Source organism: Carassius gibelio, chromosome B6, assembly GCF_023724105.1.
Source record: "Carassius gibelio isolate Cgi1373 ecotype wild population from Czech Republic chromosome B6, carGib1.2-hapl.c, whole genome shotgun sequence".
Lineage (NCBI taxonomy): Eukaryota > Metazoa > Chordata > Actinopteri > Cypriniformes > Cyprinidae > Carassius > Carassius gibelio.
Window position 1 is genome coordinate 10189020 of NC_068401.1, and position 23935 is coordinate 10212954.

Below are 23935 nucleotides of genomic sequence, written 5' to 3' on the forward strand. Positions count from 1 at the left end.
TATATATATATATATATATATATATATATATATATATATTAGATAAACAGACAGACAGACAGACAGACAGGAGGATGAAGTACAAGCTAGGCAATTATACAAAGAATGGAAAAAGTAAGGAAAGAAAATATATTGAGAAGGAAAGAAAGCAAGAGATATGTGAAGCAAGATTTTTCACTAGTCCTTCAGCATGACTCCTCACCATGTTATGGGGAGGCTGCTTGGAAAGCTTCCCAGAGGCTAATTGACACAGGAAAAACATGCTGATCACAATCGACAGTAATGCATCATGCCGAGGGCCTGGAAAACTGTATCAGCCGCACAGCGGGTTTGATTTTTTTTTTAAAGCGAGGCTTTGTGGGGACTTAAGGCTTTACAGAATTAGAAATTGGACTGGTATTGAGTGGTCACCATCAGGCCTTGTGGAGGTCTTTGGTTCCAGGCGCAGCACCCACCTGGGGAACCGGCAAGCCAATCATTTAAGTTCCTGTTCCTTATAGAGCAGAGTTCTAAGACTTTGCATCAGCTCAACAACAGCTAGTACTCTCTCATTGTGTTAGCCACCCAAAAGCCCAATAAACACAGAACAAAGGGAAAGATTGGCATTCTGGAAGGTGCTAGTCCCATGCTGATGATGTCTCAAAGGGAAGGCAATCCTCACAGTGGGTAAATGCCAACAGTGTGTGAGAACATATAAAGTGTGCCTCCCGCCTTCTGAGAAAGAAATTATTTTTATTTTATTTACTTGTCTCACACCTTGTTTTATGTCTTAAATGATATGCACAAAAATATATGAATTTATGTAATTAAGGCTCTATTATTACTAGTCTAAGATCAAAGAAAATGATGATTTGGAAAATGGAAACTTTAAAAAAATTATATTGCTTCCCTAGCTACAGCGCTGTGGACAGTGATTTATTGTTTTTATTACAAAAAATAATAATTAATTTTTTAAGCCTGGGGGGGTTGACATACATTAAATCCTGTAAATCTAAAATCTCACACTCTTTAAAATTACTGTTGTAAGTAACAAGTAACACCCTGAATTAAACATGACATTTTAAAGCAAGTCTACGATTATTTATTTATTTATTGGAAAATGTACTTCAATAATCTTTATTTTGTTTACAAAAAATAATTTTTACAGTGTAACAAAAACAAGAATGGGGTGGGGGGGGTGATAATGTACTAGACGCCTTAATAATGTCACCTGATGGTTCACTGTTTAATGTAAAGTTCTTAAAATTTCCACTTTTCCACACAATCTTATGATATAAAGGTCCATTCAAGCAGTTTTACATGATGAATGAAAGTTAGACTGAACTCCTGCTTACATTGATCTATACACAAGTCAAACTTTCATACCTACTACTTTTCTTTTAACTGTGACACGTCTGATCAACAAGCAGTTCCCAGTGTCATGCTGTTTTACAGAATCAAATAATGTCTCAAAAGACCTGGTTTAAATCGGAAGACCAACCACTGTGTGACTCTTAGAACTTTCAGAAGGAACACAACTTAGAAACGGCTTTGTGTTTTCCTCTCATTCTGATTTATGGGTATGGTGAAAGCCTCTCTGGGAACTCCAGAGCCAGATTTCAGCCTGTAAATGGCTGAAATGAGTGGTTTATTATAAAGGAGCTATTGTCGTACTGTCAGGTGTGTGAAGGAGAGCTCAGGTGTGGAGGTGTATGGGAGATGTGAGGAGTTGGTCTCTGTGGAGCAGGGGGAGCAGCTGCTCAAGAGGCTAATGGCCATCTGTAGAGAGAAGTTGACAACTGGAGGAAGAGGACTCATCTGATTATTTTGTCTATTTATTTACACAATGAATAATGAAATAAAAAGACCAAAAAATATTTGACTGAGGTTAAAAATGATCAAACCAAGCAAATAAAATGAATATATTAAAATGTGATTGTAATAAAGAAATAATTCGCTATATTTAAATATTATAGTTGCTTTGCTTACACATCCTATTTTGTAGCTTGAATACCTCAAGGGTAAGTTTACACAAAAAAAATGAATGAATGAATGAATCCTTTCAGCATTTACTCATCCTCTTGGTTTTGGACCCCACTGACTTTTGTAACATAATCTGTTTAGCGCATAGTATATGGGTGTTTTTCAAAGGAAAGAAAGAAAGAAAGAAAGAAAGAAACTCATGGAAAGACTAATGGAGGTGAGACAACATTTTGTCAGTGTGAAGTCTGTGAAGATGAAGAAATTTGTTTGTCCATTAATTTTAGTGGCTTGCCAAAATGGGAGAAATGGTAAGAAAGTGTATACATCCTGCCTGTGAAAGAAGAGGGAAAGAACAGAGCATGCCTGGCTCTCAGTGGAGGTGGTGATGAGGCGATGACTCCCCAGGTGAGAGTGGTATTGACCTGTCTATGTCTATAATGGCTTTAACGGCCTTTCTAGCTGCGTTGGCACCTTCACACTTGGGCTAAATGTGCCCTGTTCCTTCAAAATGTCATAAATATGCAATTCTTTGACACAGCACCTATTCCAAGCAAGCATTACCCAACGGTGGATATCAAGATACAAGTGCAATAGACACGCTGATAACAGTACAACAATAACCATGCTCTAACAAGCACCCTGTTAGGGTGTATTTTTGTTGATAGCAAGAAAATGTTCAATACTGTAAATTTAAAGTACCATTTACAATGTGCTATCTTTGCTTGTAGGAAGCTCTGGGCAGAGTTTTCGAGTTAATCACCTGAACTGTAAATTTGAATAATTATTCAAGAACACACTGTTCCAGGCCCAATGTTCATTAGCGCTCTCGTACTGTAAATAAATAAATAAAATACAAATACGTGTGTGTGTGTGTGTGTGTGTGCGTTTATACTACACAGTATGCAACAGTTCTTTCTGGTCCTCGAATCTGGTTGGATGATAAGAGTGCGATATTAGAGTGATAACGGAACGGAGCTCCAACAACTGTTTCACTGTTTGTAACTGTATAGTCTCGCTATAGCCAGACCTTCAGACTAAATGGGCCATGCTGACCAGACAAACACTGACCCCCCTGACATGTCCTGTCTGAAAACTGTGCATAAGTCAAGGTTTTGAGAGAGGTCATCTATGAAAGGATTTATGTATTTAATACAGACGAGTTACGGCTTTCAGAACAGGCTCATCCGATAAGAATAATGGAAATAACAGCCTGAAGGGGACAGAGAGACTAAATGCATCAATGTGATCGTCAGAGGTGGGGGAGGAGGAAGGGCGGATGATAAATTGATGTATTGCTGAGATTCTAATCATTCATGAAAGGGTAGGCTGTGCCTATCCCAGTCACTGGGGCTCAAAGGCCAAATGTAAGGAGTTTTGGATAGGATATGAGATTTGGTGTAAATAGCGTAGAATGGTGTGTGAGATCTATTCACATACCCATATAGGAAGAACTGCTGTCAACAAGGGAAGGTCAAGTGTGCCCTCAACAACTCTATGGTTTTTAGGAAAGATTGCTCATTCCTTAAGATCTAGGTCAATGGGGTTATGAATTAATTTTTCATTGCACATGTCAGAACAAAAGAGCTTGAATCGAAAAGGAAGGAAAGCAGAGTGGCTCTGCATACACTTGAGGGTAGTTCCGTGTGAGTTAGGGAAACAGAGCAGAATAAATGAATACTCACCCACGATTTCGCTGGATTCTTTGTTGTAAAGTTTCTTATTCCAGTACAGCATTCTCAAAAAAGGAAATGAGGTCAGCAGCACCAGACAGATTCCCAGGAACATGTAACCCGTAAAGGCCGCAAAGTCAATCCCCTAGAGGAAGAAGAGGGCGGGTTAATTTTCACCCTTTAAAAAAATTATGCAATTAATTTGCTGTGGTATTTCACGAAATCTATTCTAAGCACTAAGTAGAGATCACATCCACTTTACTGGCTCTCCATATAATGTGGATGGAGGCCTTGATTACATTTCATCAACAGAATCATGCATCTTTATGCATTTAAACACTTACATAAGATTTAAATGAGCACCTGCTTGTGGCACAAATCCTCTTAAAAATGCTCTTGACTATTTATTAATTTTCATTCATATCAAGAGCACACAGCCCTCTCGGCTGAACATCTAGCTTCAGATGATATTTTCTTGCCTGTGCAGCCCACCCCATCTTTCATCATAACCAGATGGCATCACATTTTCAAATGGCAGCACTGATAGAGATGCGTAAAACAGATCCGTGTGGCCTGAAATCTAATCCAACAACTTACCATGAGGTATCTTTGCTTGTTTACACGGGGACCTGTGTGTACATAATTAGTACAAAGACATTCTACAAAGAATTCTATAGTTCTCAATATAGTTCTATAGTTCTCTCTGCTTTCGTGTTTAAATTGTCCTTAGTGAGAATTCTGTAACATTAAATAACTATTTAATGGAAGGCTACCATTGTGACAACTTAGAAACAATATCATATTAACAAAAGGTCAACAGGTGTTAAATAAACTGTGCATTTTTCCTGGACAATAATAATGGCAAAAAAAAAAAAAAAAAAAATTATTGTAGCCAAGACTTTATTTTTTGTAACTATACAATTTTTTTTTTAAATGGGACAACTAAACCCCGTCTCTTCTATTTTGTAAAGAAACTGGCAAGATAAAAGATAATTGCATCCCTGCTGTAGTTCGGCTCCCCACATTGCTCAAGCTTGGCAAAAACACAGGACTTCAAGGTACTTCTTAGAAATGAAACGAAAGGCTAGTAAAGATGTACTGTATGTGTGTGTGTTGGGGGGGGGGGGGGGGGTCACTGATGCTGGTTTTGGCATTATAACCTCCCTAAAGCAACTCAAGGTACTAAATCCTCCACCCTTAAAACAAAACCACTATTAAATGATAAATATGTTCTTGTATTATTTGAAAAAACTAAAAAATGTAAATGCTAGTAAGCAAACAACAGGTAAACAACATGTCCAATCTCAGAAGCCAGAATGAAGACGTGAAGACTGGTATACAGTGACCTCTACAGGGGATGAGTGAGTGCGAGAGAGAGGGGCATTCAGAACACACATCCATTTGTGAACTCTATAAATTCGATTTGTACTGGCGTTTTAAAGGAAACAGCATTGAATTATTATTTGGAATTATTTAACCACATTATAAAGAGAAAAATACACTCAAAAGACAGGGAGGCGAAATGAAAGGATCAATGCAAGACAAGGGGAAACCCCTTAGATATATGAAAAAGTTCACTCAAATATTCTATTTTTAATTCATTAATTACTACTTTTTTTGAAAGAAGTTTCTTCTGTTCATCAAGCCTGCATTTATTTGATCAAAAACACAGAAAAAACTGTAATATTGTGAAATATTATTTCAACTTAAAATAATAGTTTTCTATTTGAATATGCTTAAAAACAAATTATTCCTGTGATGCAAAGCTGAATTTCCAGCATCATTACTCCATTTATAAACAGTTCTGCTGTCTAATATATTTGATGAATAAAAGGTTAAAAAGAACTGCATTTATTCAAAATAAACATTTAAAAATTCTAATAATATATATTCTAATAATATATTTTCTTTACTATCACTTTTTATTAATTTAACACATCCTTGCTGAATAAAAGTATTGATTTTATAAAAAAAAAAAGAAAGAAAAAAATTACTGACCAGTAGTGTATATTGTTATTACAAAATATTTATATTTTAAAAACATAGCTTCTTTTTTTATTTTTTATTCATCAAGTATCCTAAATAAGTATCACATGTTCTAAAAAAAAAAAAAAAAGTTAAAAATTAAAAAATATATATATATTCACAAATCAACCTGATCAGGTTCTTGAATTCTAAAGGTCTGGAATAACAGACATAATAAGATGGTGAGCGAATGATACAGAATTTTAATCACTTTAAGATTCAAGTAAAGACTAATATATTGAAAGATTCAGGAAAATACAAATATCATTATTAGTTTAAAATGAACCAGCCTTGGGATCATTTAATTTTAAAATAATTTAGGAATTGTGCAATGCATCTAAAAGTCAAAAGTATCACTCTATTGTCTGAACCTACTGAAAATAAGATCCTTAACATCCTTATACAGACTTATTGGGGCAAGCTGGGCTAGTGGGGATCTGTCAATAACATTTCATTAAAGCGGTTCTCTGCTTTTATTCCTCATGGATTTCCTGCGCTGTTGAGCTGTATGCCCTGTCATATGGAGTAGATGCATAAGTCCTCATTACTCAGCAATGCAGCTGCAGACAATAGGCAGTGTTTGGGGATTTCTCTTTGTAGATTCTCTTGTTGTGTCCCGAAGGCAGGCATTTCATGATAATGACTTAGACATAGGGTGTAAATAAGACCTCCCCTTACTCCATTTCTGTTGTCACTGTCCCACTTTTAGCAGCCAAGAAAGTAACTTCATAAAGCAATGAGAAGAGGGAATGAGAAATCACTATTCAAAAAGACCTTCACTGTTGGAGCTAGCTGATTAGAGAGCAGTCAGGGGCCACGGTCAAACCAGAGTCTGCCAAAGCCTGTCTGCCTGGGGCCAGGAGAAGCACTGATTGGCAGCTGAGATTTCTGGAAGTGTGACTGAAGACCCAGCAGATGCCAGAGAGTAGGCACAGGGTCTATGAGATGTCTCCTCAGCGACCCTGAAACACTCCTTCTGCCCAGGCTCAAATATCTGATCTACAGAGAGCTCCACAGATGGATGCTTGACTGACCAAATGGCAACATCCCTGCTGTAGAAATCCTGTCGAGACCGAAGGGGGGCCATTTCGACTCGCACGGCCCAAACAAACAGAGAAACACAAACAAATAAACAAAGAGGCCACAAGTACAAGATGTTCCGTCATGACTGACTGCTGCCGGGGAAATGTGGGACAGACAGGGTTCACACGTTCAGGGAAAACCTGGAAACTTTGGAGGTTATAAAATTTGTGAGTTCTAGGCCTGGATAAGTCAGAGATATTAAGAAAATCATAAATCAATTCAACCGATTTTCTACCATCTACCACTCATTTGCTCTCTAACAATCATTTGATAAAACTATGGAAAACCTAATAATAAAAAAAGTTTGAATTTGGTCATTCAAACTGTGATTTTTGTTTTTTTAAAAAGGAGTGATGGCACACATTTTAGTGTTACAAATAAATGTTGTTTTATGGTACAAAAAAAAAAGTATTAAGGTTTGATATTAAAGACTGGAGTTAAATTGCTTGAATATTCTGCTTTGCCATGAAAGGAATATATTTTATTTTAAAATATAATAAAACAGAAAACAATTATTTTAAATAAATTAAAAAATCTGTATTTATAATCAAATAAATGCAGCATTGGTAAGCATAAAAGACTTCTTTCAAAACCATCATACAGATTACATTATTTGCTTTTTGTAAGTCAAGGTAGTGCATAAAATCTTTTGAAGCTGTGGATTAGTAAAGCACAGTGCTTTTTATTAAGCTGTATGGTACCGTGTCATCCCTCTATTTGTATGGCAGAGCTTGCATTCAGAATCCAGAGGATCTAAAGATCTTGAGGCTGATTGGAGCTTAATAAACAGATTAAGTGACTGCTGGAGAAGGTGGCTTCACTATAGACTCAAATTAAATCCTTGGCTATAAACAAGCAAACAGACATGAGTCACACAAAAATGCAAATACTCATTCATTTACATACAGAGCTGAAAACAACAGAAAGAGTCAAGCTAGTTTAAAGTCTGCAAGTAAAATAAAATATAATAAAAAAAAATGTCAGGTACAGAAATGCATTTATATTTTTAGAAAAATCGCCTAAAGAACTTTTAAGCTTATACAAAGGATCAGTAAACTACATTACACCACTTTATGTGCACACACATACACACACCATAAAAGCACCTGTTTGAACCAGTTTAAAAATAGTTTTGGATCAGTCATTCACGGAGAGCCCAGAGTTTCATCGACTCCTACCTCTATTGCATCAGGAACCCGAGTCCTCCGACACATGCGTAGACATGTGTAAAGCAGAAAAGTGTTTCATCATAAAACAGGGAATCTCTTAGTAAACTGGTATTTTATGTGACTAACTTTAAGACCCAGCTAAATAGGTCCCAAATCAATGCACACAGCAGTCAACAAATGAGCAAGTATTGAACTGCATATATGTATGTGTGTGTCATTTTTTGCACATGAAGCTGTATCTCCATTCATCATCTGCATGTTGTCAACACAAACAGAAGCCCTCTCAAATATAAACAAATCTGGCCCGTGTATCACAGAGATAACACAAACCACTGCATCCATGTCAATAATTACAGCAGATGCAATCTCTCCCTGCGGAACAGAATTGATGAATCTGTCCAGCACTTCACACACTCCTCTGTGTATGCGCTACAGGAGCATATTTATCACTGAACGTCCCGATGGAAAGCAAAAATGATGTTTATAAAGTTGTACATTTAGAGCAGGGGGGTCTTCAGTACGTTTGATGGGTTCCACCCTCCAGAGATTTAGGCCTGTCAGAAATGCAAGTTTATGGATATTGGGGTTTTTTGAAACGTCCCACTGTCAATTGTAGCCCAGCAGGAAGGGACCTTGATGTGGAAAATATAACTTGAGCGTGATTACCGCTGCATCATCCTGTGCAACAGCCGGTTTGACAGGCAAGGACGGTGTATCTACTGAGCCACAAATGAACTCAAACCCCACAGCGATTTCAGCTCTGAAAGCCAGCTGAAGAAACAATCATTTAAACCAGGCCCCTTTCTGTCGCTGAAGGAAGGGTGTGAGGAATAACTAAATTAAAAACTGTGATGGCAGCTATTCTCATGAAATATTTACGTTGCCCTTGTTGATGGGTTTTAATGGGTTTAATGACCTTTTTTTTTTACAGAGAAGTAAAAAAAAACTTCTTACAGTAAGACTTGGATTAAAAATGAATGGAAAATACTTCTACAGCATTTGTTGATCACTTTGTTGCTATTAACAAAATATTAATTAAAAGTGAATACGCAATTCTTTAACTATTACATACAGTAAGAAAAGTTTTAAGTCTGCTTTCCTTTTTTTTTTGCACATTTTTTTACGTTTATGAAATATGAGGTGGTTTTCGTCCAATTTTAAAACTTTTAAAACCAATTAGTTTTAAAACTAATAATATCACTTTCATTTTCATCCCTTTTACTAATTAAATGTCTGTCATTTTGTGTGTTTTGTGAATTTTATATCTTTCATATCCCAGATTTCTACAAATCTTTGTGAAATTTAAAGAGTACAAGACAATTGAAAATGGCCAGCTCACTGCTTACTAATTTCCCAAATAATTTATTAATATTAAACTATAAAACACTGAAATGCCAAGCCAGCTGCAGCTTGATATAGCTAAAAAGCCATGAAATTACATAAAAAGAGGATAGTTTGTTCTAAACAAATTTTTTCTGTTTAAGTTAGTTTAAAAGTTCCAAGGTCTTCTTTCCAAAATGTGTTTCCTTTTTTCAATAAAATTTTATTTTAAGGATTTTTCATAGTGCAACACAAACAAACAACACTGTTGCAGACTTCACATACACTATCAAAGAAAAAAAAATACATAAAAACAAATAAATAATAAAATAAAATAAAAACAATAAAAATACATGTGTGTGCAGTACCCTTTAAATTAAATACAGGATTAGTGCTGCAAAATATTAAGATTAAGGTTAAATATTAAGATTAAGGGCAGCTAGTTTTTCTAAATAGCCAAAAAAGGATCCCTAGGCAGCAGATAACATTTCAATGGACATAGACCTCACAAATCGGAGTCTCCAAAATGTGTTTTCTAACCAGTTTTTGACAATTCTGACAACAATATTAACAGAATGTATGCGCTAATTAAAAAAAAACATTAAAGGGGGGGGGGGGGGTGAAATGCTCGTTTTCACTCAATATCCTGTTAATCTTGAGTACCTATATGTGGTATGTACTGAAACTGTATATATTTGCTTAGCGGTTTTGGAAAATGACTAAGTTCCACTTTGTCGTCTTTTTTTTTTTTTTTTTTTTTAAGCTGTACATGTGGAAAGTGCAGTTTGATGACAACATCGCATGTTGTTTACTTGATGTGCTTACGCGCCGATAGCTAAGTTAATAACACAGAGATATTTGAAGCAGTTTTACTCACCGCCTGCGGTTCCAACACACGATCGTGACCCTTTTTCGTTGGGACTGCATTATCCTTAAAGGTCCCATGACATGGATTATTTCCTTTTCTTTAAATGCTTTTTAATGTTTCCTTAGGTGTATTTATATTGTTAGTATGATTTTTACATTTAAAATTTAGAAATAAAAAGCATTTTTATATCCTGACATTAGCCCTCTGGCTTGAATGCTCTGTTTGAAGGGGCGTGTCTGCTGTGAGACTCCGAGTAAACCACAACTGTTGTGATTGGCTGACATCTTTGCATTCGAAATGCATATTACATGTGAAACCCCTCTCAAATATATATATATATTTTACTATTACAGCTGTCGAGATTAACGAATCGTGGAAGTGTTGATTATATAATTATTTTTTCGATCTTTTCCCCATCACATGAAAGGCTGCAGTGATGAGCATTGAGTAGACAGAGTCTGTTTATCGCGTGGATGCAGTGATCTCGTCATTATTGCAACACGTTATCTCACAAAATGCTTTCACCACAGCTAACAGCAAACACATGAATACAGTAAGAGCTCCGTTGTGCAGCATAACAGCGTCATTCATTGTAACGGCAGTTTGGGCAAGTGTGCAGATATACTCGCGATGTGTAACAGCTCCGGAAAAAAGCGAGCATTCTTTGATTGCTCTCTGTAGTTAAATCACAATTTAAATAACAGATTTGTTTCATGCTACTAAGAGAAACAATGTGAAGTTGATCGTTTAGTCACTGGCTTAATTCACTGATGCATAAACAGTATTAAACGATTTAGAAAGAAAGTCGGTGTGAACTTGAATGATTAGCTACACATCAGAAATCACTGATCACAGATCAGGCATTAATGAACACTGTTACTCACTGTTTGTGCCGGTGCTGTCGAATCCATATCATAAAAGTCTGTTTGTAACGACTGTGCTGACATTGCGACTGAATTATATGTAAATATTTGGGCGGGCAAAGCAGAGAAAGGGGAGGTAACAATTCTCGTTACAACGTCACAACGAGGAGATTCAAGATCAGCCTGATTGAGCTTCCATTTTCTCAAAGGAAGAGAAAGACAGAAAAATCTCCATTTACACCGATTCAAATTTCTAGAAACTTGGGGACCATATACAGGCTAGGGGAACTCATATAAAACTTAAAAAACCTCAGAAAGTGAAATTTTCATGTCATAGGACCTTTAAGAAATAAACAATGTGCAAATCCGGCGTCAAACTGGGCCTTGTTTGTAAAACAAGCATCTTCAAAATGCAGGGAACAAACACTTGCACAACTCCGTTGATGCTCTGTAAAAATAAACTCCATCCACTGGTCCCTTAATGCTGTTTTTTCTTTGGTAATCTGTGCAGGGTTGTCTTGCCCTGGCAACCAAAAACACACGTCTTTTGTGACATTTCGCGACGCTCTCGCTCTGATCAGTGAAGTCTGTTGTGCTCTCAGTGCTCTGCTATACGGGAGCGCGCGCTCTTCCGGCAGAAGTGCCTTAGGACCCATATAAGGAAATTCCGCTCCATCTAACGTCACACAGAGCCATACTCGAAAAAAGCTTTCCGAAACTTGTGACAAACTGGAAGGAGTATTTTTGGAACAGAAATACTCCTTCAAACGTACAACTTAATTTTTGAAACTTTGGCCATGTTTAGCATGGGAATCCAACTCTTTAACAGTGTAAAAAACTCAGTATGTATGAAATAGCATTTCACCCCCCCTTTAAAATATAGTGTCGACCCTTGTGAATTTTTCGATTCATGTGAAAATGAGCCCTAACTACTGTTGATCTATTGCTATGATGACTTCTATAAAAAATCATGTGCATTGCCAAACTCCTCTCTTTACCTTTGCTAGACCCTTCAAGTCACCCTTGTGATTCTCCCTTTAAAACGCACTTAAAATGTGAAGCAGCACTTGATTAAAACAGCTAATTTAATGTGCTTCACACACTAATTCATCCATCTCTGTCAGAAAGTGTGATGGTGCTGGAAATCAGTTTCGCTGACAAGATGTTTATATGACATCAGAATTTATGGCTCTGAATGGATTGAGGATTTTAGGCATATAGTTGTTCTTTTGCCGTGTACCCTTTTAAATAGACTGTCAGAAAAAGATGGATCTCCTATTCTGTTATAGCCACCCCTTTTCCCCTCCCTTTCTTTTTTGCACTGATACTCACACACACACACACACGGTTCTGTGTCTTAGCCATTGTCTCTGTGGTAGTGTGTGACAGAAGAGCTGCAGGGTAGAGTGGCTGTGAAGAGAGCATCTTTAATCAGCATCCAGAGCCGGAGATGAAAGAGCTCTATCTCGTCCACTGTGTCTCATTCAGGGCTTTAGCTGGACACTTACCTGTACATGTAGGCTACTTACTGACACACACTTCGACCATATACACTAACACATACACTAGCATACATGCTTTTATGGGAGAAGAACTTGCCGTCGTAAATGATTCATAACTTACAGATTCTCCTTTCTAAAAATTCTACTGAGTTTCATACCGTTTAGCTCTGACTATATTCACAAATTGCATGTAAATAAATGTGCTTCTGAATTTGAGGGAAAAGCACCTCTTAAGCAATTAGACCATACATGAAACAAATAATTAAGCAAGCTACTAAACACTGGTGATTTAAAGCTGTGAAATATTATGTCATCATCATATCCATTCACCTTCAGTAACTGTTGATTTTGAAAGTCTGGACAAAAATATTTGTGATATGTCTTTGTGGTTTTCATGTTTATTCTTCATGTTCGTTCATGAAATGCAGGGATTCCCAATCAGTTCTCTGATATTGGTTAATGGACAAAATGACATGCAGGTAAACAAATAAAAGCATAATGTTTAAAATATTTTGTTTTTCTTCTTTTTTATCAACTCACAAACCCACTGCAGTTATTACATTAAGCCTAGTTTGGTAAACCATTGTGTAATGTTTAATGCATTTTGCGTTGTTTTTATAAGAATAAAAATAAATATATATAGATAGTAGATAGATAGAATTTAGACCTGAAGTATACTTGCAAACGCTCAACTAAAGCATTGCGAGCACAGTCCCATTGAACATATTAAATGTGTGTTCTTACACATGGAGACGATAACAAATCTCATGGGATGATAGATCTAGCTTCAAATGTCTTCGCTATTGAATCGGATTTGTTATTTTTCAGGTAAACATACTTATGAGATCTAACCTGCTCAGCAACATTCTCTTCAAACTGCCCCTTCTCTGATTTAAAAGAGAAAACTAGCTTTAGAAACAAACAGTTTATGCTAATGCCAGCTTGCGGCAATGCCAAGAACGCAGAGAATGCAGAGAACGCATACTTCTGTTGTGTTATGAAGTGCACTCAAAGGGTTAGCCGTTCATATCCATAATCCTAAATAAGAGCTATAAAACAACTAACACGACTACAAAAAGACAAACTGGCAGACACTCAAATACACACAGAATACGCTCCAAGACATATACTGTGAATTTAGCCATACAACCGATGAGGTCAAGCATGAACATTTTAATCAAGCACAAACCGGGGTCACACTGTTCTGTCTCCTCCATTAAAGTGAATAATAAATCACAAAATGTTCCCTCGCCTTTTCATATCAAGCCAATATTACACAAGCCTCAAAGAAGACCACACAAGACTCTGTGCTTTGAGGTCACATCATAAACCTGGAGATTTTTTCAGCCCGCCTGTGACCTTGTCCAACCGGCAGGACGGAACTTTAAATTGTGTTTTCCTGCGAGTTAGGGTTTGATTGAAAGAGTTTGCTCATAGACTTTGTAGTTGTACAACGAAAAAAGAAAGTTCTGTGATTATGTTAGGAAAGTACAAGCCGATGTTGCAGACCTATATTTTGTAATCACTTGCATCCACAGGCATTGCTTCGTTGTACCTTCAACAGCATCAAGTATCACACAATAAGATCTTTCTCACACAGTGCATAATCAAGTAGGAGTGTCACAATATACTGATATCAATGAGAACCATTTAAAAATGAAATATTGATAACATGTTAATAGTACACATAGATAATATCATAAATCAGTGGTTCCCAACCTTTTTCAACTCGCGGCCCACACAACCAAACACATATGTTTGCGCGGCCCACTTCAAAAAAATTAACTGACCCCGCTATTGTTGGGTTAATAACTTAGTACTCAGAAGCTAGATTTTAAACTATATTTATTTAATAAACTAGGGCTGTGCGATATGGACAAAAAAAAAAAAAAAAACTATCGCGATTTTTTTTATCAATTTTGCAATTGTGCTTTTACAGTCATAAATGCATTCAGGATTAATTTGAAACATATTTCCAAAAGAAAACCAATCAGAGCTTTATCAAAAAGTTGTAACATCTCTAGAACAGACATAAGTCAAAATTATCACTATAGTGAAGATGTAAAAAAATTTATAGACTTGTGGCAAAATTTTTTTTAAAAAAAATCCTGTATACAGGGACTTTTTTTTCTTTTTTGCCATGCATTGTTCATAGAGCTCATTAATTGTAGCGGTACCTCAGGTGTTTGCAGTGTGTATACAGTATGTGTATGTGGTCAGCAGTGAGAGCGCATAAATATAACGCGAAAGCACATTAAAATAATGCACGAGTGCGAATCTCTCTGTTTGCAGCAGATTTCCTTTGCTCTGTCACAAAACCGGTCGTGCTTGCTCAGATACACGCTGCTTTGCGAGGAGAGAGTGTGCACACTTAAAACGTGTCTCCTCTCACTTTAACTGCATTCTGTTCACTAACAAATTCACTCTATGCTCATGTTTTTGACATGAATTATTTTCGCACGTTTTTATTTCTAGCCTTTTACCGCAGTGAGAACGCTCTGATCCGTCAACATTGGCTCAGAAAAAAGGCGCATCACAGACAGTGTGTGAACCTGGAGTTAGGCATACGCGCACGCTCAAATCGTGATTTTAGGACGTTTTCTTTTAATCGCACAGCCCTAGAATGGACTGGAAATGAACAGAAAATAATTGGCGGCCCACCTGCAATACCACCGCGGCCCACTAGGGGGCCGCGGACCACAGGTTGAAAACCACTGTCATAAATAATCCAGCGCCAATAACTGGTTGACACTCCAACATAGTAGGTGGCTGTGTTGCAGCCAAACACTAATCCTAACCCTAACCATTAATTAATACTACTCAGTACTTAAATGTATAATTACATTGTAACAACAACACCTTAAAATAAAGTGTAACCTATAGATTTTATATATACAGTATATCTATATGTAATAGTGTTATCTATAGTCTATAGTGTTCCTGTAGCTCAAGTGGTAGAGCACTGCTTTATCAAGCTCAAGGTTGGGGGTTCGATTCCCCGGGAACACATGATAGGTAAAAATTTATATTCTGAATGCACTGTAAGACACTTTGGATAAAAGCGTCTGCTAAATGCATAAATTCAATTTTAATTTAATCTGATTTACATTAATAAGAATTAGATATTTACACTCAAATGGTAATATGACAAATAAAACAGCCTAAATGACCTTGATTTTCTGATGTGCAATGTGTCAATACCTTACATGCTGTTTCTGCATAGTATGTGAAACAAGATACTGTGAGTAACAAGTATATTGCAGCAAAACATCCCGTAAACCTTTAGTCGAAAACTGTCTCAGAGTTTGTACACAATGATTGTACAGGTTTGCCATTTAGTTTTTACTAAAGTTAAAAGAGTTCAACTCTGCTGAGAGAAAGATAGAAAGAGAGCAAGAGAGATAGAGAGAGAGAGTTTGGCAGAGCATAACTAAAGCTGGCAAGAAGTATTCCTACATAATTAATAGTCTGAGGTGTAAGACAGGATGCCATGGTGTTTTAGCCTTGAGTAGATAGTGACAGCGTGTTTTGGCACAAGGCTATCATTCTATGCCACATGCTTGTGTCTTTGTGTTTTTGTTTATTTGTGCAGTCATGTATAATTTGTCCAACAAGTTCCCCGAGACATTCTCAACAGGCACACGACAGTAGCACAATATCCTTTCACCTGTGAATAACCCAGCATCAAATAAGAACGGTGGGAATTAATGACATACTTTTTTACGCAGATCCTGATTGGATACGATGATGACATTGGGTGGATCTCCAACAGCAGTGGCAGCGCCTCCGATGTTAGTGAAGATGACCTCGGCAATCAGGACGTGCCTGGGGTCCAGATTGAGCACTTCACATAACCTAATGTACGGAAGACATTACAAAACTTGATTAGAACTGTTGTTCCTGGAACACCAATGCAATGCAAACATGTTACATAAAGTGGTCTCTAAGAAAGTTAAATGGTCACTAGTCATTTTTTGAGAAAAGGTACTATTTTCTGCCTAATCCATCCTACCTCTATGATTTTTGTCTGGTAGAACATAAAACATGCAAAAAACACACAGAATACCTTCCACCTATACAAAAAGGTACCGTAATATATTTCAAATATATATATTCTGTACTAAGTACAGAACTTTATCAATTTTTTTTAGTACTACTTGAGCACAATGCACACTGATGAGGAATGCATGATCTTTAAATAAAATATTAATATAAGTCGAATAATACACTGTATACAGTATTAGTCTTTAAATGCAAGAAATGTAAAGTGTAACTGAAGTATACTTGCAATAGCTCCACTTTAGCACAATCAATTATACTTCAGTGCATCTTTAGTTGGACTTCAGCACTACTTATGCACAAGTGCATTAAGTACAAAATTAGTTGTTTCAATTTAACAGACTTTAAGTATATCAGTTTAGTGAACTAAAAGTACAGTTGCAGGGTAATTTTATTAAGTACTTAAATAATGTAAATTTATTTGTAGTAATAATAAATGCATTTCAAGTACATTTTAGTATACCTATTTTGCACTAGGGTTAACAACCACATTGCAGCAACATGGCAACCACCACAATGTCCTAGCATTGTAGCTTTTGTAGTTTTACACAGACTAACATGTTTTACCATAAAAAATGGAAAGGTGAGGACATGATTCTTCAGCAGCAAAACTTTAAACTGAGATTTTCAAGCAAATCTAAAGATAAATCAGTTTCCCTGCTAAATTGACATTAAAAAAACTCTTGCACAAGCAAATAGCCTGTCAACGAAAAGCTGAACTCTCTAATTTCTCAAATTCGTTCTTTAACGTCTGTGTGTGTGTGTGTACTGTGTCTTTGAACCCTGAAACCCCGAAGGTGTTTGAAGATGCAATTGGTGATGCATAATCAAAAAAAGGAGTCATTTCTCACTAGCAGTGCCATGAAAATGCTGAGGCAGCGTATAACTTTTTAATGGCTACTTGTTTGGTCGGATAAAATAAATCTATATTTCACAAGAGATTTACTTTTAATGTCTACATAAGATGATAAGAATTTGACGGATGAATTTTGCATGAGGATAAAAAAATATATGCTGTGTTGGCTCTTTTTTTAAGCAGGGATGAGACATGAAACAATACTACATGACACCTAATTGCTTCATATCACATGTAGGGTGTCCTAAACATTGGTAAACAAATGATATGTAAATGATGCTGTACATCAGGATATAAAACATATAAATGACTTGAGAACACAAATATAATGTGCACAGGCACCAATAAATCACATTGAGGGACAACGTGCAATGGTGAAAAGATGGAAGAAAATAAGCTCAAATGGAGCTGAAAAGAGCAATGAGGTGGGACGTTTATAGCATGGAGACATTAGTTATTGAATCCTCATATAAATCTAAGCACAGACTAACAGAGAAAATCTTGTCAGCAGAAAAGCCAAGGCCTTTTTTTTTTTTTGTAGCAGTTCAGCTTAACAAACTTCTTTACAAAGTTTACTCTTTATTAGAGAAATGTTCCAAGTTCAATGCAAATTAAGCTCTATTGATAGTATCTGTGGCATGCTGTCACTTACCAAAGAAATGGCTTTGTCCCTCAGTTCATAAAAATAAAGGAAAGTCACGTTTTACAGCAAAGCACTTACAACGACTGTCTATTGGGAAAGGCATTCTGGAGGTTTTCTGAGGAGTCTCACATGTTGTGGCTTCAACCTCAGAACATTGTATTTTAAAGTTTATTCCAGTGTGATTACTTGTCACATAGACTTGTATTACTAAACAGGGTTGAAAAAAGAAGTCAAAAGAGATATTGAGAGAGAAACAGACTCTGTTCCAGGAAGAGAGACCATTACCTGATTGTAACAGGGGTGAAGAGCATCATGGTTGTGACGTTATCAAGAAAGGCTGACAGAACGGCCGCAATTAGGCAGAGAATCATAATCATGGGCCACACTCTTCCTCGTGATAACTGATACGCCTGTGTGGAGACATAGAGAACACTGTTGGGAATCCTTGGTTTACAAAGGTTTGATTTTTCTCGTAACATCTCATTAATGAAAACTAACTGGGTCAAAAATAAATTAAACCCCAAAATCGCTTGCCTTTGTTTATGAACATAAAAAAAAAAAATCATGTGTTCAAAGCATTCTTCAGTGGAATGGGGAGATGGATTTAACAGTGCCTCAAAGACAGAGAATCAAGAGCAGTCCTCTGAGAGGGTCTCAGAACACAATGTTCAAAAGTGAAATTTAATGAGGAATTCAGTCTAAAAACTGACACGGATCTGTAGTGTTTTTGCTCATTCGTGCCTGAAAAGAAAAGAATACAAAAAAAAAAGACCTCCAACTTTAAGAGCCTGTCGCTATGGAGACATTATCAGGCTGTCTGGAATCATACTAATCAAGTGGTAATGCCGGGGTGTTGTAACCCACCTATTATGTCACTGCTTCCTGACTAAAAAAAGATGCTAACTGAAAAAAAAAAAAAACAGAGCAAAGGCCCGTTCACACCAAGGATGATAACTATTACATTAACAATAAAGAAAGAATAGGGGATCCTATATCACAACTGTGAAAGGCACAAAGGAACGATAGCATTTTTTCTTCCAGCCGATGAATGCTGAAAACATTGACAGCTGATCAGGAGGGCCACAGCTCTGCACAGTTTAGCTCCAACCCTGAGCAGGATTACTAAAAACTTCCAAGCAGGTGTGAGTTGGAGCTGGTTGGAACTAAACTCTGCAGAGCTGAGGCCCTCCAGTCATGGAGTTTGAGACTACTATATTATGCCCTTTTTACAATATGTAATATAACTCATGTTTCCCCAGAATGTGTCTGTGAATTGCCTGCTCAAAATACCCCACAGATCATTTATTATATCATTTTGAAAAAGCATTTTTGAGTGGAAGCAGAAACATGCTTTTTTTCGTGCATATCTCTTTAAATGCAAATGAGCTGCTGCTGCTCCCCACCCCCATTTTCCAGAATAGAGCGCTGCCTTTACAGCTTTATTCTTCAGAATCTTCAGATACATTCAGTTTGTTTTTGGTTTTGACTATCATGTCTATCGTGCGGAAGTTATGTGTTTTAAACAATATTAGTTTAAACTTCTGATTTAGGGGTTTCTGAGCACATGTTTCCAAAGCACATGCACAGATAGCGGCTTTCAAATGGCATGTGAGTATTAAACTAAGTTCTCTTTCATGTCTTATTGCACATAAACTCTCAAATACACACAGGTTTATGTTTGAAACACACAAGTTGCAAAAACTGTAGGTTATGTCTGTGAAGGTTAACAGCCAGAAAGAAATTGCATGTTTATATTTGATCTGTGTGGCAGCAGCATAATACATAGTAAATAAATCAATAAATCCACTGCTCTCTTGTCTCCTCTAAATAGTGTTCTGTGCTCGTCAGTGCAGCCAAAGACAGAACAATTAGCATGCTTTGCTCGAACTTTTTTACATGGCGTTAGCGGTTGGGGGAAACATGCAGATTTAGGGGCAGTAATATTATTAATAAAGGGTCATGTGGAATTTTTACACAAGCTTGCTGGGAAAGGCGTCCAAATGGTAGATGCACCGGAGACCCGATTGTGGTACTTAAACAAAAAAAAAAAATCAGATTTTCATGATATGTCACCTTTAAAGCCGCAGATGACAACAGCAGTGCACATTTATAATAAACAGAACATTACCGTGCGTTGGTGTGGACACTAATATTGTTATCGTTACAGTTATCGTCCTTCATGTATACAGGCCTTAACCACACAAAACCACACACACTGATAGAATGAGCTTCTTTCTATTTTTTTATTTCAAGGCAAAATACTTTATGCTGTCTTGAGATGATGTTCAATCAAAAGGGTTGTTTGTATGGCAATATTTGAAATTGTGGAACATGTCCTCGTCCAGAACCCTCTTAATATTCATAAATGGGATGAGAGGACATAAGCATGTGCCTTCATAATGTCCAGGGCACATCCATAATGTTCCAACAGGTCTTTTACAACAGTCCCCAGAATCCCTGAAAATAAGGACTGCGATATTTATCCTATGAAGCTCATCCTAGGATTTATTTTTAGGCTTTCATTAAATCTAACCCATTTTCTTCATGATTTATAAACGTTTGCGTCATTTAACAAAGATTCGTTCCATCTGATTCCTTTTCACATCTCTATTGGGGCTCGATATTTCCCCATAAATTTCATATATAAAACATTTGTGGGGTTCTCATCACTTAGCATGAGAGTGAATGACTTTCAGGGCGGCTATCGTAATAGCTCTGCTGCTTTTCCCCAAAGCTTACTGGGAAAAATAGCATGATGGGATTACAGAGACTAAATAAAAAATAGGGACATCAATAATGTAAAATGAAAGAATATCAGACTGAATCAATAGCAGCAGTTCACATGCTACCTTGTTGTTTCTGACTAAACATTAGTAGTTTTTTATGTAAGTATATAAGGTATATAACTGTATATAATATTACCTGTATATGCTAAGGTGGGTGGGATAGATTGAGAAGACTAATTTTAGAAAGGATATGATGAAATAAGTCTCTCAGAAACCAAGACTCACCTTCACTGCACAGTAATCAAAGAAACCGGTCTCAGAGAATATTGCCACCAGTATCATCTGAAAGTAAATAGGAAGGGTTATAAGACTTGAACATTTCATGGTTTCTATTTTTAGTGCTTACTGCCACATGTGTCGCTATAAAATCACATTATGTCTCAAATACCACACAGTCTCTCACTCAATTTCATGCCACATATATACTTCTCTGAATTTGTATTTTTTTTTTTTTTTTTTTTTTTGCCCTGAGATACAGAAACAGACATCTTCGAATTATAGAAAATCAATAAAGTGAAACATCAATATTTCTGAGTTCATTAAAGCAAATGTTTCTAATGTAAAATGGCTCTCAGTCTCTTTGATAGTCAGTCCTTAAAATTGACAGCTGCTATGATTCATTCTCTATCATCAGTCTCTGATTTTCTTTTATGCTTTTCCTCAAATACTCCTACATGTAGTCTTCTGGATGAGGGCTGATTGAATGTATTTGTTTCCATGGAGACAGACACTGAACAAACAGAGATCTTGAAAAGGGTGGCACTTCAGAAATAATATTAAAGAGGCTGTGTGTTCTTAATGTGTATTCATATTTTTTGGTCACACTGTGTTGCATTAACATGTAAAATATGGACTAATAACTAATGCAGACCACCAGCCACACCTAGCAAACATTTCAACCGACCGTGCTGCTGCAATGTCCAGTACATGCAACGCAAATAACGCCCTGAGGAATTCTTTCTAACAGTAGCACTACTGTAGGTTAACAGCACATTAAAGAAAGGTGCCCCACTAAGTGCCTGGCAGGCTGAGCAGCCTGAGAGACTGATGTAGGTTGGGGTTAAGGGCTGGATAAGGGGCTTTGTCAGACTGTCAAGCACTTAGCAGGGCAACTTTCTCCAACAGGAGGGTTAAAGCATCTCATTACACCATGTTTAATGCTCTCTGAAAGAATTAAATTACTAGTTTTTATCTGAAGAAAACATGATGGCGGTTGCGAGATTTGGCATTTGTAATTCCATCTGTGGTATTTTATTACAAAGTTATTAGTCCAGTTTCATCTAAATGTATCTGCACACATCTTCCCAACATATATGGATATATGTTCACAGTACACACAGAGCACCGTTTTACTTTTATCATTTGAAAAGCCCTGCTGTGAGTTTATATTTAATATATTTCTTTGGAACCCTCCTGCTGAGGTTAACGGAGTAAAAAAGTTCTGGAGCGCTTCTAGACCTGGTAGAAATATGCTTACCATTCCAAACAGCAATGCGAGAGTTTCATAGTCGATCCATTCTACAACAGTCATCAGACTCGGCCTCTACAGGAAAAAGACAGTGAGATCAAATAGTCATCATCTGTTTATCTCCTTCCTCAGATGCAAAAGAACATTTTCACATCCTAGTCTTAACTGGGTTTTCTGAATTGTTGAAATAATCGCATCAATTACCATACCATTTAGGCCTACATACTGTATTCTGTTTACTGGATTTGAAAGTTTAAAGTTTTTAGTAAAAAAAAATAAATAAAGACATTTGAGACTAGAGAGCTATTGGTCTTTTTAAAGGGCACTCCATCTATCAAACAGACAGAAGTTCACTGAGTAATTTTACTCATGCTCAAATAACGTACTTCTCCAATTTCTGGAATACAATAACTAATACTCACATAGCACATTAGAGTAAATCAGTGCACTTAAGTTAAATAGTCCGGTTAGTTAATTGTGTAAATGTCAGTGTCTTTTATCATATACTGTATATATATATATATTAATACCCTGAAGCTCATGAACTGTAATTTGTACATACTTTATACATAATTTATACAGACTTCTGCACATGACAGAATTTTGCTTTGCTCATAAGCTAATAAAACACAAGACCATCACTGCAGTTCTCAGCATTAATAAAATCCTCATCAGAATAGACTCTTCATCAGAATAGAATAAATACATTCTCTAAATCTTACATCTCCAATGAAAGCCAGTGCTGCCAGAGCAGCCAGGGATCCTAACATTGCAGCCAGAGTGCGGTGAACAATCTGCAAACACAGATGCAACATTTTTACTCACAATTGAAATACTATATATTTTGGAAATGTTATTATAAACCTGGTCATATATCAATGGGCACAATGTAACACAAACTAGATTTGTGCTATGGGCTCACTAAGATGTTCTGAGTGTTTTTGGCATGTTGCTATGCGGTTGCCAGGATGTTGTAAGTGGATGCTTACTGCCCCAATTTCTTTATCATTGAAAGCCAGTATGGTTTTCTCACTATTTTTTCACCTGCCAAGCAAAAATCATAAATCTGATTGCTTAGAAAAGTAATAGAACAACTCATCTCAACAAGCTCCATGATATGAGGTATCACAAAATTGTAATACTTGGGATTAGGGAGGTGTTCAAATCCCAAACCCTTTGCATCAGCAACAGTAATAGCGATGCTTTCCTTAGCAAACACAATTAAATATTGAAAATATAAGCCTGTGTATAACAGTTGTTTTTCAACCAATTTTTCCTCATTCAAAATGCCTATTAACCCTCTACCCCACACTTAATTTATTTTTGATCCACCTCATTTCTTTAAACTCATTCTGCCCCTTTTATGCACTCTTACAATCAAATGATAAATGCCAAATCACAAGGATATATACGCGTCAGTCGACAGCGTCTTCTAGATGCCTGCTCTTCAATCAGCCTCAGGACTAAAAGCACCGCCTTAAAGTGCACTGTCAGATATCTGCATCTTCAGCATCTGTTTTCCTGGTGAGAGCACTTGACTGGAACACCTGAATCAAACTTTCTCTGATGCACCTCTTTCAGAATCATGTGCCAAGATGAAGAAGTCATTACAAGAGCTTGTAATCAGCCAGAAGAGCCAAAGAAGGGCAATGAGTACAGAA

At 36.7% G+C, this 23935-nt stretch overlaps 1 protein-coding gene across 1 annotated transcript in view; it reads right to left on the reverse strand.

The window, feature by feature from the left end:
• Positions 1-23935, reverse strand: part of LOC127959114 (P protein-like) — an 83173-nt gene that overhangs the window by 41427 nt on the left and 17811 nt on the right. Inside the window, exons 10-15 of the mRNA XM_052558109.1 lie at positions 22997-23068; positions 22284-22349; positions 21032-21088; positions 18306-18430; positions 16179-16317; positions 3645-3777 (exon numbers count right to left, since the gene is read on the reverse strand). Of these exons, the coding sequence (XP_052414069.1) occupies positions 3645-3777; positions 16179-16317; positions 18306-18430; positions 21032-21088; positions 22284-22349; positions 22997-23068 (592 nt within the window). The remainder of the gene's footprint in view (positions 1-3644; positions 3778-16178; positions 16318-18305; positions 18431-21031; positions 21089-22283; positions 22350-22996; positions 23069-23935) is intronic.